Raw genomic sequence first — 17,613 nt, 5'->3', positions numbered from 1 at the left:
CTTTCATAGGAGAGTGGGTAACCTTTAATTTTCAAACAATTACTTAAGTGAAATGTGGCAGGTGCTGGGGTAGATGGACACTTCAGCATCAAGGAAAGGTGCTATAGATTTCAGCAGCAGGTGGCACTTTGGAATTGTGAAATAAGCCCACTAGCTTACCATCTCTATTATGCTATATATTATATTAATGATGAGTTCCTTTGAGGTGGTAACCAAATTCTGCAGCTGAAAAAAAAGTGTAAATATTAAAAAATAAGACCAAGGTTAAGTCCATTATGGTAAAACAGTTTGAAGTGACAGTCCCCCCTCCCCCTTTTTTTTTTTAACATTTTGAGAGACTCAAAATTTATTAAGATGCACCACATTTATCAGAAACATTCTTTCTTGCTTTTTGAAGATTCAGGACAGTACTGTATTTGAGCAACCAAGAAGAAAAGCCACTTGAAAGTTAAACGTCTCATGCTGGAGCACAAAAGCATGACAGTGAGCGAACACCTAAGAATTCTTCTTCAAACTTTCCAGTGTGCTCGTGACTATTACGTCTGTATTTTATACATCATCTTCACTGCAGGTTGCTTGAGACACTTACAGATCTACATTTCCTGTGAAGTTACCAATTCTGCATCCTGTAGAAAACCTAAGGTTACACACCAGTGGTGTAAATGTCTAGGTAAACACCTCTCTGGAAAAAAAGTGTTGGCATATCTGCCAAAGCTAAGATTACATAGAAGAATGGTGTGAGTGAAATATGTTTGTGTGACCAGTAAAACAGGAGTCAGTAACACTCAAGATAATAAGCAACATAACTTTCCAGAAACACTAATCAACAAACATCTGTTTATACAGAAACTCTCCTCTTAAATCCACAAGGTGGTGGTAGCTTTTCATGTGCATGTATGACTATCTGGAAAAAACTAAAACGAATGGTCACACAGCACAAACCATTTCAGGGAGGAAAATCTTAACTTTCCATCCATCTGGTACAACTTGTAGTCTTCAACTGCAAGGTATTTCACCAAAGACAGACTTTCCAACATGAGAAACAGTCTTGAACATTTTCCTGTAAAACATTTTCCTAAGAATAAGGGAAAAAAAAAGCCCTGTGAGCACTGCAAGACAGAAGGACAAGCAGTGGCATCCTAGCACTGATGAGGAAACAAAATGGTGACAGCAGCAGCAGGTCCTCCAAAACAAGCACCACAGGAACAGAAGAGCACTGACAGTCTGTGCAAGGAAAGAAGTTACACAGGCCACCACCACAGAAGAGAGGAAAAGATTTTCCAAGTTCTATGCATTCTTCCTTCTTAATTAAAAGGCCAAGTTCAAATTAGAATTAGCAACCACAAACATTCCTTGTTTCAGAGCAGAGGGAACCCAGACACACAGATGCCTACTCCTTCAAGTAAGAACAAGTTACTGCAGTTTGAAGCACGAAGTATTGCAGAAATAAGAAAAAGAGACTGAGATTATTATTACAATTACAATTAATTACAAATACAGTTATTATGAGATTATTATTGCAATTATGAGATTCATCAATCCTGACGGTCTAATAGTATTCATACCTATGTACTTTTATATAGTATTATGGGAAATGGTCTCTTTCAATAAGCAATCACTAAAATCTCTAAACCAGAAGAGCCAGCAGCAGGCCCCACAGAGATCAAATCTATACTACCCCTCCTATGCAGCTCTGAAGCTGGAGGGGCTATTTTAAGATACTGGAAGTGAAAAGAGGGAAAGAGGACGAGAAAAAGAGGATGTGAAAAGGGAGAAGCTGTATATGCAAGAACTGTTTAGGAGAGATGGGGTGGAAATCAGAGCACTGATTATCATGCAGCTTCATGCCCTTAAACATATCTATGCAATTTCTCTATTCCAGCTAGTAATTTGCCTCAATTCACCTACACTGCCCCAGGCATTTAATTCTGCAGCCAGACACTTCAGTTTTCTCACCTATGGATAGAAGCGGCACTGTAACCTAGATCAGCCTGTCCTGTCCACACTGTATGCTGGAAGAGGTGTGGCAACCCTACTAGGTCTTCTGATGGGAGGTAGAAACCCCACATAGCAACAGTCAAAAAAAGATTAATGCACTTAGCTGCAGCTAAGTGCTGGCTAACAAGAGCTGAGATAAAAGGCTGTGCAGGCAGGCAGGGATGTCTGTCAAAGAGGCTCCACACAAGCAGCAACCTGGCAAGGAGCTGCTATGAGGACAGACTCCGGAATCTTGGAAAGGTCAGATCAACACCAAGCCCATGCAGCTAGCTGTGTTCCCCAGAAGAAGGGAGAAAGAATAGATTTTTAAGGCTCCCCTCATCACATATTTATTCATTCTTTAACAGCCACATGCTAAGCAACCACATTCTGTCATCTCTGCATCATGTCCTACATGTTGGCTTACAGGTATTGCTACAATTCACCTCTACATGTATTGTAAGGCTCTAAGCTGCGCAGCAGACCTTTATTAGCCTCTTGGTGCAGAGAAGTCTTGCAGTTTAAGTGGAACTTTGCCTTGAGTATTCCTTTACATAGCTGAATCTGGCCATAGTTGTACATTAACCAACTTCACCACACTTTACTGGCAGATGCAGTATTTTACTGCTTTGCCACGATGAGGTATCTAAAGCCCTTCTTAATCTAGCTGCTTGTCAATAAATAAGTCCTTCTACACACACTCAACCTTTTGAAACAGCAGTTGTGATGTCCAGGATGCATGCAGCACTAGGAGAGAAGGAGCACTTCATATGGTTGCTTAGAAAGCCCAACCCAAACAGTCCTACAGCATCTTCACAGTCCAACAGCAGGAAAAAGAGACTGTTTTCAGCTCCTTTGGAAGGAACCGGGGCAGGAGGTTTCTGTCTTGACTGGTTCCAGCCTCAGTGGAAGCGTAAACTACAACAGCAAATAAGGTGAGTGATGATACACCATAGGGACACAGAGGTCTGAGATCAGATGGGGGAGAATTACAGTTCTGTCAGTCACCCTGTCATTAACCTTTCCCTGTGGGGCCCAGCACAATTCCAAGGGTTTTTCTGCAGACATCAGCTCACGCCCCAATGACTCTTCTCAGAAAACAGGTCTGTTGTTTCCTCAAAGATGTTGCTCCAATCAGGCACAGCTGCTGGGTAGCTCAGAAACTGCCTAAGAGACTGTTACTCTCAATGAGAAACACTACTTGGAGGACTTAACAAGTGAAAGGAACTTAAAATAGCTACTGTGTTGTAACAGAAGTTGTCTTCATAAGTGCCATTCAACAATGGCTTCACTCTGGAAGCCAGAAACGCACTCGTGGAACAGCCATGGCTGTTCCCCTTTTCATAAAACACTGTCTTCTTGGCATTCTGTCAAGCACGCTCCTGTTTGCATCCCTGGCTCCATCACAAGTTCAAATCATAGCCCATCGTAATCCCAGTAATTAGACACAAGTTGGTTTGTTTTCAGTATATCCAAAAATATCATCTAGTTGTCCAAAGTATTCCCAGCATTTCATTGTATATGCATTTCTGGGTTAAAAGTCAAAGTCATTTTAGCAAGGTTCCAGTAATTCGTGTAATTTTTGTTCCAGCTCTCTTTACTGGATAAACATTAAAATAGCATGAAGCAGTGCAAAACTGACATTCGCAGCCCGCTTTCAAAGACACCAGCAGCTTATCTAGAAGTTGTAGATACTTAACACAAAACACAGATACCTGGAAAACAGCTTGTGGCTGCTGTGATTTAAGAGGCATCACATACTTCACGCAACAAGGTCCATGTTGCCTAGCTGAACCAGACTCCTAAAACAAATTATTCATTGTGCCCAGCCACAGCTGCTACACATGTGAAAACAAACATCCCAAATCTCTGACAGAGTAAATGGATCATCTCCCTTCAGATGTTAATGTGTAACATGGAGCCTTGTATGTAACAGACCAGCAACGAACACATTTGCCTTCTAAATCACATGCAACAGAGCCTGTACTTTTCTACATAAATCAGACTGACCATATTGTGAAGCATTCTTGCTTCATCATGTGCCTTGAAATTACTGAAACCCAGCAATTAGCAATAGTGTTAACTCTGTGTTTATCACATAGCTCAGACTACTCAGATCCATAATGAATACAACTTCAGAATGGCTGGAGTTGGAAAAACAGGAGCAGTTTAAACAAACAGGACTCCCTCCTTTATTACAAAAAACTCCTTCCACAATTTCAGTCTCCTGATCTATTTTTTCCTGAGATAAGCTATGCCCTACATCAAAGTCAGGGAAAGCACTACTTCACACAAAACACAGTTAACTTCCAGCCTAGAAGTCGGTGGCTTGCTATCGATTAGTGCATTTTTTCCATCATGAGGCCTGAAGCAACGCGTTGACCTCAAAGTACTCTGACATGCTAATAAAACAAAGGAACAGCTGTAATTGTGAGCCAAAGTTTCTATCAGTTAGTACACTTATTTTGTTAAAAAAGGCAGAAAATTTGAATTCCAGAAGGTTTCAGTTCCTGGAGAATTGTTTAACCATCCTACACAACCCTTGCAGACCTGCCTTCCAAAAGCTCCAAAATCCTGCACACAGCAATGCCCAGAAAACACAAGAGGGGCAGTAGAATCAGTACATACTCGGAGGAAAAAGGAAATTATGGCAGCTATTCCCTCTCACCACATGCGAGGGAGCTCTGGTATAAATGAAACAAGGAGGTGCAAGAGGTACAGGTAATTCAGTGGCAGTCCAAGGGCTCTACTGCCAGTCCAAGAATTCGTTCTCCTTCCCACTGACAAAGATGTTTAATATTAATGCATGTAGGGAGCAGAACTAGGCCCAAGATGTATAAAGAGCAGATGCTCAGAGTTCAAGGTATACACCAGCCTCTCAGAGCGCAGACTGCCTTCATTCCCCAAGTGACATGCAGATCAGGTCTTTTGGCAGGACTATGAATAGTACTAAATCTTTTAATGGCCTAAAACTCTGCAAGAGACTAGCAGAGGAAAATACATACGCATTGTGCATGGTATAAATAACAACACTATACTTCTGCAAGCATGCACACGCAGCTGAAAACAAAGTCAAGACGGACATCTCTTTGGTGTAAGCATATGCAACACCTGCCTCACCTAGCATTAGTGCCGTGAGGTCAGAGCACTGGAAAATTGTCAGGAAAGTAACAAACTCAAGGGTGCTCTAACTACCTTTATGGAAGCCAGCCACTTCAAACTAAAAACCACAAGCCTATAAACTCACAGTAATAAACTTACTCGTACACAACTTTGATGAGGCAGCCTTAAGTAGTAAGTAGTTCTTGCACCAAGCCTGAAAGAGCAGCTGGCAACAGGGAGACCCTTATCTTTCAGATACATCTAATCAAATTACACAGGCACTACATTTCCGAGGTAATTCTGACAGAAGTTTCAAACAGGGAGGATGGATGATGTTTCTTTTTTCCCCAGTACATCGCTTACATTTCCTGGTTGAAAGCCTTCAGTATCAATTTCTATTTTCTTGGTGCCACCACGTGGCAAAAATATGTATTACCATTTAACATGCAAAAGCCACTTCAGCCCCTTCTAAAGAGAGGCCACACATTCTGCAATGGCTGTACACAGAAAGGCAATGTCAGATATTACAAAAGCTAATTTACATAAAATAGGCTAAAAATAATGAATGGCAGAAGACCAGAGGCATTTCATAACAGTTGAACCATCCTTATCTTTGAAAGGAGCGTGTTATTATCCATGTGAAATACATAACCAGGGGTGTTTAAATAGCTGAATTGATTAGGTAAGGTTGGGGGGTTTTTCATTGCAACATACAGCGAGCATTCACATATCAACACTACATTTATCACCCTCATAAAGTAGCTAGATCAAAAAGCATGATACAGATAGTTATTCATGGTTTTTTGTTGGGGGTTTTTTGTTTTCTTTTTTTCCTGTCCTCGTGGATCCTGAGAAGGCAGGTACTTTTAAGAAGGCGTTTGAATCAGGCCTATCATTACAGAGAAGGACATCAGCGTCTCCTTGCCAGCTTGCAGAAGCTCCAGAGAAAAAGGATACAAAATGAGCTGGATCTAGCCAAATCTACTGTAAGTGCCCAGCAGAGGATGATCACTTATTTCCTCTCCACCTCCACAGCCATGCAGGGTAACACAGAGAAAGGAGAAAGAAGAGCTGATTGCGAAGAACAAGCCTGTGTACATTTATGTTCCCAAGGTATAAGATAGCAGTTAAAAAGCAACTCACTGCTGTTATTCCCTCCCCTGTGCTGTATCAATGCAATGTCAGGGACTGAACAGAAGTTGTTGCAGGTGCTGGCTACACATCTCTTCACCCATCAGGAACACCCCTACCCACTCAAAGAGGTACCACCACTATAAATGTATTAATAGCCCCTACTGTATTATCTGAGTGTCATCAGGGAAAGAGCAGAATATCACACTTTTATAAGACTCCTTGATTTTTTTCCCAGCCTGAAAAGCACAGATACCAGTGGGCGAGAGAAAAGGATTAGCAGTTGTCTGAGGTAGCTGGATGAGTAGTTGGTCAACAGCAAACATCCTTAGAGGAAATGCTAGCAAACATAAGTAAAAAGCTCAACGCACTCTGGTTTAACAAGTTATTACGCATCAGTTGAGCAAGTCATCTACAACACATGCAAGAACAGCCTTTCACAACTTCAAGGTAAACATATTACCATAAGGATTACCACAGATTCAAAGCCAACATGTTTAACCACTGCCACAACTCAAGTACACATGCATAGTTACCACAGCTCAACTGATGTGCGATACGATGTGCGATGAACAGCCTGACTCCTGTTCATGCCCTAACAGCTTGAAACTGTTTAATAAAGAAACTTTTTTGAAGCTGAAACTTTAACTGTCAGTTTAAAACTGCATCATGGCAGCCTTACATCACAGTGAGAAGAGAGAAGTGGTTATGACAAAACAGGATATTCTTCAGAAGACCATAACTGAATGGCACACAGGTCTATGAAGAAGAGTATTAGTAAAGAAAGTCTAGCTGGGCTTTCCAACAGCAGGATTGCCAGCACATTCGATGTCAAGAATGAAAAGCATTTTGATAGCATGGGCAAGGAAAGATAGGATGCTATTGAAAAGCCACAACAAGCAGCAAAGCAGCAACCCTACTGACATCACTGGGACTTTAAAAGAAAGAGGTGGATTTACTTTTGCCTAAAAGTCTAAGACACTTTAAGAGAAGGCTATGCACATATCTTGGCCCACACCTCTAGTTTTCATCAGTAACCCATGCATTAATTTTTTCCAGGCCCTGTCAAAGCAGCTCAGCTGGTAGCTTCCATTTCTAAAACTGTTCAGAGGGTCTGGACCACTGCCGTGCATCCTACTGAGATGCAGCAAAGGCTTCTGCTTATATGTGCTTTGGTACATTAGCATTTAAGTTCAGATCTGCAGCAGCATAATGCATCTCTGCTGTATACTGTCAAGCAAAGCCACAATTCCAATTTTGCTCATTTGACCTGTGTGAAGCGGGAGCACAATGCACAGACCCTGGATTCACTCCAGGAAAGAACAAATCTTTTCCTGTGCTTTATAGTTTTAAGCCATTGTTGGACAAAATGGAAATATGTGAGGTTATCACTCTAGATTCTCAAGAACTAGAGGTGGAAGGGGAAAAAAATTGTTCCTTGACTGACAAGGTGCAAGGAGACTCCATAGAAATTCGCATGTAGTTGCATCTGGTCAGCTAACAGCAGCTTTTGCAGACATACTGACAGACACACCAAAGCCTTTTAAAAAAAAAAAATCCTGTTCTCCTCTATAGCAGTGCAGGCATGTAAATTTGTATGCATACTTTAGCTAGAAAAAGGAGAACAGTTTAGTGGAAGAAGCAAGAGGCTGTGAGCCAAGAATAGTTCTAATCCTGTTGTGATTGGGAAGTTAACCTGAGTCTGCCTCTCCCCATGCGTAAAATGGGGATAATTAATCCTCACTTAACCATGTAAATTAAATAATGTTTCAACAGTGCTGCAAGTGCCACGTATTAATTAATGCCTAGGTAATAAAAAGGAAAGAGGCAAAAGTGAAGCACTTTGCTACTTACCTGCAAGTCGGAGGTTGTGCCGCAATTTTAAAAGAGGAGATATTTGGCACTTGGAAGATGAGACCCTAAATTACCATTCTGTCTTGGAGAGAAAGATTTCTCCCTCTCATAGGTACAGCAGCTATCAGGCACATAAAAGCCAGGCACACATCGTTCTGCATTTTGTATTGCCTCTTTGCAACACAGTAAGCTGATGTTAACTAAGGAAACACCATAAACAATTACCCTTAACCAAAGGTAAGGCAAACATAGTGGGAAGACCCATACCTTGAACACCTTCCAGAAGCAGATCAACTCCTTTTCTATAAAAGCTGAAGGCAGTTTCATAATCTTCCTCCTCCTCCTTCTTCAAGGCCAGTTTTATCAACTCGCCTGCTTTCTCCAAGTAATCTTGTTTACCAGGCTTGGGTTTTAAGCTTCCAGTAAACAGACTATGGCTTTCCCTCTCTCCTTCGGGTTTGTTCCACTCCTGCTCAGGTGCCAGTGTGCTTTGTACCAGGGGTTCAGAAGTAAGGCAAAGGCCAACAGCTCTACTGGGAGAACTTTGGTTGGATGCCATTCCATCATCTAACTCCGCAAGAGAGTCTACATCAACTGTCAGAGAGATCAGGTCGCTGTCGCTGGAGAAGCCTGAAAGCACAGTCAGAAAGATACCCATTACTCTAGATTGCTCATATAACTCAGGAACCTCCAAAATTCTTTGTCCCATCCAAAGATTTTAGCTTGCTTTTCACTTATGCAGCTTCCTGAGACTTTGTGCACAGGAACTCCCTGCATGTAAAGTTGACTTAAAAATTATTTTGGGGCTTTTAAAGTTAGCTACGAATGCCACAGAGCAACTGGACTTCATTTTAATACTGGGAATGAAGAGACCAACATATGACACCCAACTTAAACTTTCAAAGCCTACACACTGTTGGACTCCAGGAAATTGCAAAGCTAACCCTCTCTGTGTGAGTGCTCCTAGAAAAGTCAATCAGCAGGAGCCAGATTACTGTGGCAAGAAATCCCAACATAATGTTTTAAATCAGTAAGATGAAGCATCCCCAAAACAGTAAATTAGGAGTTTGAATTAACACTGTCAGCTTATGCATCATGCAGCATTAACATCTACCATGTATACTCTTCTTTCACTGCTAACACATGGTAAAACAAATTACCTTACACCTCTTTCACTGAAATTTGAGCTAACACATTTTATTTTACATTTGCCATAATCTAAAAGCATATATACTTACTGCAAGCCAACCTTCAGTAACTAAATCACAGCAACTTAGCAGGGTTATTTGGAAATAAATGGCAACAAAAGTATTTTACACATACACCATTTCGTTCTGTAAGGATTATCATTCACAAAAAGCATTCACTCATAATTATGACTTTATAATAATTTAAATTCCACAATGTAATGGAAACGACTTCTAGATCTCACCTCCACATTCCGATTGGCTCATAAGTGTCACATCATCAAGCCCACTTAAATCCTTTCGAACTGAAAGGGACAAGAACGACAAAAATGTTTCTGACATTCTTTGGTACAACAGATTATATGTTCACTTGCCATAAAAATGAAAGGGCATGACCCTACTACAGGTAAAAGTACATAATATGAAACTGCTCTTTGACCGGCTATCAGAGATACCCATTTGGTAATGCACCATTAAAATTGTGAAAGTGATACTAGATTTGCCATTTCTCATTGCCTCTGAGGTTAAAAACCAGAATACAGGTGGTTGCTTAGGGGGGTGCTAATTCAAACCTCAGGGCTCCAACTCACCTCATTTCAATAGCAACAGCACTTTAATCCCTAACTCTCACTGCTCTGATGATTTACAGTTAAGGAGACTTAGAACAGGAGAGCCTTCAAAGCTGGGATCTACAAACCAAGAGAAAAAAAAAAAAAAAAGCCAGCTTTCAGTCTCAAAAATGTCATTCCAGAAGAGTACCCTGCATGAGACATATGGAGTGAGCCACAAATTTGGCAGTGCCACCTGGATATCAAGTAGCAGTTTGTTTTATCACCTTGGCACATGTACCCACTGAGGCAATAAAACAGGCAAAAAGGTCAAGACATTTAGCTGTTTGTACACACTGAGAAAGTAAATTCTGAGCTAAAACCTGTTTTCTTTTGTATTATCAACAGTCAAGAGTTTATCCACATTATCAGGTAAAGCATTCTGACTTATCTTCAAAAAGTATGTGGCAATAGCAAGGAGCTGACTCAAAGGCAACTAACTCAAACCTTCCTTTCAATTTTGCAACTCTAGACTTAGAGGGAGTTCATAATTTATGGAAGAAGAGTAAGAAGGCACTGTAGAGATACTGCTTTTCTAAAAGCTAGCAGTTCCTTTAATGGGATTTAGAGGAGAAAGACAGGAAGGAGAACGGATTACCAGTAACTCTCTTTGAAAAGCAAGGGATAGTGATACTTAGTGACACAAGACTACTCAAGAGGAGGGGACAGGGTGCACAGAAGACAATGCTCCTTGGCCTTTTCAGGGGAGGGACATAAAGCAAGGTGTCAATGCAGTGAAGAAAACTGCCTGTGTAGCCCCAAGTTCTGCAAGAAAGAAGGCAACCTCACAACAGAACAGTTGGAGGAAGACATAATTAATGTATTAATAACGGGACAATTACCTGCCCAATTTAGGGACAGCAATGTCAAATTTGGGTGCAAAAGACTGAACATTTATGAAACAACATCGAGAGAACTCAAGTTATTTTGTTCAATGAAGAGAAATTGCTATTTAGGGAATGTGTAGGTGGAGGCAGAGCTCACTGATGGACAAAGGGTGCAGATAATGAATGGAAAAGCTGGGGTGTTGTGGGAAGAGCACGTTGGCCACCCACACTAGATGAATTAAAGCACATGCAAGTAACAGATTTCAGACAGACCGAAGTTCCCTTCCCTACAGTCCAAACAAAACCACATTTGCTCTTGTAGACCACTTAACCAGAAGCTCTATGAACACAGCTAGCATGGCACCGAGCCTGAGCTAATAAACTTTGCTTAAGGCCAAGTTTAGAGCCCAGGTCTGGCATCACACAACAACAGACATGAGGCTTCCTATCAGCCTGAGGGGTAGACAGAGTCTGAACTGCATATGCTTATTTCTGGGGAGATACCATGAACATGGTAAAACAGGAGGAAGAAAAGAAAAAAAAAAAAAGATTAGCTTCTTGGGGGATTTCTCTAAAGAATATGGTGACTGGTATGGTAAGACTTTTGGAGAGGACACTGGGTATTTGAATATTGATATCCCGTGTATCCAGACAAGAAAACAGAGTGACTGTTTGTCAGGATGAGTATCATGAAATTGAACATAAATTCCTGTACTTGTCTCTGCCTCGTGCAATTTCATCAGTTATATGAGGAGTAAAAACAGTTTCCAAAAACTGGTGGAAAGCCTGGCCTCTTGAAGAGCACACAGATTCCTGTGAAATCATGAACTGCCAAACTGCGCTTACAAGCAAGACAGCGCTTATTTTGGTGAAAAAAACACTTCCACTACCATTAATTTGCATCTTCCACCATTAATTTGCACACCTTCTGCAGAGTGAACTTTGTCTGAAAAAAAAAAAAACAGATAAAAGCAAAAAAACACAACCCACCGTTACAAGCAAACACCAGCACCCTGTTAAGGAATGGGCTTGATACTTCTCAGTACAACAGCCTGAAGGAGCAGCACCCATGCAGAGGCCCTTGAATGCTCACAAAAACACACACAATGAACTAGTCACCGCTAACTATGATCATCAGACTGCAGAAAAATTAGGTGCAGCCAGGATGGCCTGAGGAGAGGCAGGGAGAGGACTCAGAGCCCAGTATTGCCACTGCCATCTAGAGACCTTAAAAACAGATGTTTCTTTCCCTAGACCTCTCCCGCCTGCCCAAAATTTGGTTTTGAACGTAAGAAAATATGAGCTGGAAGACACATAGCTTTTTAGAAAAATGTAACTCCACAAAAGTCACATTTGGCATGGAAATCCTATGCTCATAGTTGTTGAAAGTACCCCCTTAAAAGTACTCCAGCCAATTTAGAGGAAGGGTATCAAAGAATGTTTCTACTTTTTTTTTCTTTTCAATATTTTTTCTCACAGAAAGGAAGTGTTTTTCTTCTGAAAATGAGGCCCTTGTGAATAATGAATAGAAATGTTCCCATTAAGCATTTTTAGAATAACTTTTTCTTTTATGAGGCACAGTGTAAATGTGTGCATTGTCAAAATCTGGAATGTTAAATTTCACACAAATAGTGCCCCTTTAATACCAGTTACCTGTATTTATGATAATCACCCTTTGTAACTAAACAGCTTTATACCTTCCCTTCACAGAACAAGTATTGTGGTTGCATTAGTTCATTAACATCACAGCAGGTACTATAAAATAAATTGCAGAACTCATTGCACATGTAGAACATATTATATACCTAAGTGCTTAGTTATTGACATTAAGATACCCCAGTGGAAAGTCATACAACCTCAAGCAAAAAATAAACAAACAAACTACTACTAGAAAACACAAGCAGTTCTTGTTATTTGAGCAGAATTTTAGGAAAGCAAGTTCTATGCCAGAGAGAGACCAGAGGAGGAAATTAAGTAGTTCAGGGGAAAAAAAAGCCCTCCCAAATAAGCTTTACAAGTGTTTGCATAGTATTGCATATTTATGTATCAGCGTAAAACAGTTGCAAAGGAAAAACTGAAGGCTCGGAAAAGAATTTCTTAGAAGTCACAAGGACCCAAACACAACTCAGAAATACCTAAGTATCTAGAAGATTGCATGGTACTTGGCAGATGATTATAAGCAGAGATGCTTAAGCTAGCTAAGCCTCCAGAAGCAGACAAGAAGCCATAGCACAGTATTTATTTGGTCTGACTGACCCTACCTTACAGCTTTAGTGCAAGTGAAGTGCCACAAATTACTCTCTATCTGGTATCCAAGCCAGCACATGCATCTCTACAGGGTGCAAAGAAAACGCAACCTTAGGAAAAGGGACGTACCCTCCATTGGCATAGCACAACCAGAAAACATCAACTAAGGGAGGGATTTCCAGTTTTCAACTGAGCATAGCCTGCACTGGCTCTAACATGCAACACCTCAGACTTTCAAGAACAGGGAGTTCTTTTCAAGAAAAAAAAAAAAAATACTGGCACTTTTTTCTAAGAGACTTAAACAACTTGCTTATCTCCCTGAGCCCTGCAGTAGGCTTTAACATTCCCCACTCCCATATGCTCAATCCGGAAGACATACTTAAACTTCTAAAATACAGTATCAACTCTCTTCTGGATTTTGCTAAGCACTAAAAGCATGGTGACACCCAGAGCATGAACAGCTGAATGAGAACCCCCCAAAATGAATGGGGCAGTTCAAATCTCAGACATATTTTTCATGCTCTAGGCCAATTCAGGCAGTCATCTCTGTATTTATTAGTCAATCTCAAAATGGTTTTAAAGTTCTCAGCAAATTTTTACAGCTAGAAATTTGGGTCATGATTAGTTGTGAACACTACCACACTGTTTCCCCAACCTTTTGGAAGCAGGCAGGGTTACGTACATTTAAACCAGAGGCAACAGTTCAGTTGGCACCAAATGCAGTTCTTTTTGAGCAATAGAGCACTAGGACTTCTAGAATGCACTAGACAAACTCCTAGAAAGTTTCCTGTTAGAGGCAAAATTCCAGCAGTTCAGACAGAGCTCTGCTGAGCCCAACTTGTCTTTTATTAATCCCAGCTCTAGCATTTCTGTCATACCAAGCAAACAGAAACTGGATGCCAACACTCCTACAAATACGGCACTTGTCATTTACATGCTGCTTCAAAACACATCACACTATAAGGTTACACAAGAAAAGTAAGCAAACCTTCAGAGCTGCAGTCAGACAGGTTGTCTGTCAGAGAGTCAGAAAGAGGCTCAACAGGACCGATCAGTTCAGACCCATCATGCACCTCTCCACCCTGAAAAAAAAAGAGGAAAAGGAATTATTTAGCTGCTGTGCTCTATGAAAAGTCTCATTATATAGAAGTGATAGTCAAAATTAAATTTCCTAACCAATGAATGCTCCATTAAACTAGATAAGCCTGCCAAATTAAACAAGGGCTTTTGGTTAGGCCATGTTTGGTTGCCACAGCCTGTATAGGTATCTAAACAGTTAGCCTACTGCAGCTTCAGAGTCCTGAACCATACAGGCTGCAGCAGGCCTGCCTGCAAATCCCAGAGTTTAACAGGGAGAGAACAGCAATGCTCCTGCTCTCCTGTGGTACATACAGTCTGTGCCCTTCAGTGGTAGTCCCTAGCTCAGCAGCTCCCTCACATAGGAGCGTTTGTCCATCAGAGTAATGTCCTACCCATGACACACTATCTTGAGCTCAGCCATAGTCAAGACTGGACAAACAGGGAAGATAAGTCCAGGACAGCATATAAGGAGGACCTTATTCCCTCCCAAGCCTGGAAGGAATCAAAGGTAAAGTAAAGTAACAACAGGAACAATTAACTGCACCAGAAACCACCTAATTTTTTTTTTTTTAGTTATTTCTGCTTCACATCTCAGAACAAGCCCAGCGCATTTTCACATTAGCCAGCCCATTTTTCTGTAGTTTATAGTACACAGGCACACACAGTACTCCCTTCAGCTGTTTCTAAGACTTCATTATCCAAGGCTATCTCTCCATGGCTAGTTGCACAAAAATCTGAAAAGGAACAAAACCACCTGTGAGCAGAGCTAAAGGACACGGGCTGAACTGGTGACTGATCAAAACCTAAGGCTTTCTTACAGGAAAACATGATACAACGTCACCTAACAAACAAGCCTAAATTATTACACTTGCATAACTCCCCTTATAGACATACTTGCTCCTATAAAAATTAATACCATTCTAGTTTTATTCATTGCCTTAAAAAGCCAGAAAAGGTCGACTGGAAGGCTAAAACTAATAGTTTTGTTAAGCAAAGGAGGGAAAAAGAGCTCTGAACAAATACCCAAAACAACAGAAGTATTTCCAAAGAACTGAAAAAGTACAAATGCAAGTAAACTGAAAAGTAAAATATTCTAACTCAGCCTCCAATTCATTGTTGCCACAAAAGCTTCAAGAAATTATTTTAAGTACTTTAAAGGGCTCTGTAATAACCGCATCATGAAAATAAGTGAAGATTTTTAAGCTTCCCTGTAATTTTGCCTTTACATATGTATTATTTAAATATACTTAACACATCAATACACTTAAGTCCCATCTCAGCCGTATGAGCATTCCTTAATTCCAGGGAGTTACTATCACATTTACATGTAGATTTATGATTACGTGTTTGCAGAATGTTCGAATAAGCTACTGAAAATAAAAGAGGTTTGAAGGAAGTATTGAAAACAAACTGCTTCAGATGTAATAAAGAAGTCTGAATCAACATGTTGTCCTAAATTATGTTATGGAGAGTGGTTCTCACAACACTGTACAAGCAGCGCATTTGACTAGTTATATGCCCAATTTGTTGTCACAGACCTGAATCCATAACAGGCCATAAGAAAACAGTCTAGACAGTCTTCCATCCTTTGGTTTGAAGCTATAAATACTGACATAAAATATAGAAACAGTGAGAATATTTTTATTGCTTCCCCACTGAACACGTGGCTTTAATACCACAGGTTTTGCTCATCATTCAAGAAACAAAAATTCCAAATCCCTCCACCTGACATTCCTGTAAAACTTTCTACCATGCAGAGGTGTGGTATGGGTTTTTTTTAAAGCCACATTTCTGGGGTGAATGGAAAACTCACAGCCATTTCACTAAGCGTGTCAGATCAGCTCACTGTCACTCCGCAGTTTATAAAGCGGAATCAACACTACACTTTATTCATATCAGTAAAAAGCAAATACTTCTGCAAATACTAACAAACCTTAAAAAATTCTTCAAGCTGTTTGCTGTTATAGAGAGCAGGGATATTGGCAGAAAACTGCAACAGATCTTCAGCACATTGCCTTCTCTCTTCAATCACAGTTTCATCAAATCGCCCTGGAACAGACACACAGATTGACAGTTTTAGAAATAACTACACATTTATTCTGCAATAATAACCACCACAAAAAAAATCAAGACAAAAGCAACCTTCTGGAGACAATGCCCTGAGTCCATGAAAGTCATCCCATGCTTCAGGAGAACATAGTAAATCTTCAAACTTCCTAGTCTCAATTGTCCCTAGAGTCCCATCTTCTGCAATCCACTCGGATGATGAAAGCTGGCAGCTACGACAAGAATTCTTCGCCCTCTCATTGTAAGAATATGTGAGGCAACACTCTTGATTAGCCAAGAGACACTAACGGGTGTCCAGTGTTATCTAACAACAAATGATACATGCACAATTTGACAATATGCCAGTCAGTGTCAGCCTTGATTATGGCCCAAATCCTGTAAGGAGCTGAGCATTCTTCACATATTCTCATGAACAACACACAGTATGAGCAGATAGTAAACAAAGTATTGCTAAAAGCCCCCAAACAGATCATCAATTCCAACGTGCCATTTATGGAGAAGACAGAGTGTAGGGGAGATGGTGAAGCCCTGCTACAAGGCTCTGAAGCTTTCCTCTGAAGTAGCTCCATGCAGACAGGGTCTCCACTCCTCCTGGATTCAAGGTGTAAGCAGAGCTGGGAAGCAGCTCATTTAACAAAACCTATGATCCTTCCCTTTTCCCTAGCCAGCACCCAAGACATTCCAATTAGAAAAAACGTATTCAAAAAACAATCCCACAGTTCACTTGAGAGATTTGCTTCTCAGGAGAAAGAACCCTTGGATTGTTACCTTAAATTCACATTCTTCACAATTGCATGCAACTTCTTTTAGCTTTTCATATCAATGTCACTTTGTTGTTGAAATAGTTACAAGTTTACAAAAGGAAAAGAGCAGAGGTTAACAGTAATAATTGGAGGAGAATGGAACAGATATTGGAATAGCTATACAGAGGGGAAAAAAAGACTGGGAAGACAAGTTCAAGACACAGTATTGCTGTAACAGCATGAGCAGAAAAATAAGAACCACCTGTGACAGCTCTGTGGCATTAACCTTTGAAGAGGACAAAAGAAACATTGAATACAGAAGCAAAATTCATTTATACTCAGAGCAAGCAAAAACATAATCCCAGAAGAAAGTATCAAAGCAGGATTCTTTCCAGAAATTCTTCAAGTAAATAGCTCCTGCCCATGTGGTACCAGAAAAAAGAAAATAAAACTAGAAAGACACACACATACTCACAAGATCACAAACAAAGCTTTTGGGGGTTATTCATCCATGAAAGGAAAGGAAAGACATCATTGGGCTAATTTTCAGCTGCATCAGTTCCGTGACTTGTTCACTCTGCCCTTTCAGCTGTACAAACAGCAGCCATACAAAAGAGCGAGCAACAAGCAAGCAGAAAGAAGGCAGAGGCAATGCTACCACATTGAGTGGTGACAACTGAAATCAGGCTCTATTAAACTGTTCATCAAACTTCCTATGTCTTCAGAGCAACACCGTAGGTGCATTAGGGCTTTTGTTTCATTCCACACAAAAAGAGAACATCATGGAAAA

General features: G+C 40.6%; 1 protein-coding gene across 1 annotated transcript in view; it reads right to left on the bottom strand.

The window, feature by feature from the left end:
• The window catches only part of RPS6KC1 (ribosomal protein S6 kinase C1), a gene marked incomplete at its 3' end in the record, with an annotated part of 87,900 nt that overhangs the window by 52,960 nt on the left and 17,327 nt on the right, over positions 1-17,613 (bottom strand). The window contains 6 exon segments of the mRNA XM_081997737.1: positions 8,332-8,694; positions 9,497-9,556; positions 13,922-14,015; positions 15,947-16,062; positions 16,568-16,612; positions 16,615-16,671. Coding sequence (XP_081853863.1) covers positions 8,332-8,694; positions 9,497-9,556; positions 13,922-14,015; positions 15,947-16,062; positions 16,568-16,612; positions 16,615-16,671 — 735 coding nt within the window.

This window comes from Phaethon aethereus (assembly GCF_964289735.1).
Source record: "Phaethon aethereus genome assembly, chromosome: 3".
In the NCBI taxonomy this organism is placed as follows: Eukaryota; Metazoa; Chordata; class Aves; order Phaethontiformes; family Phaethontidae; genus Phaethon; species Phaethon aethereus.
The sequence above is the reverse complement of the archived record's forward strand: the minus strand, read 5'-3'. Positions and strand labels throughout refer to the sequence as shown.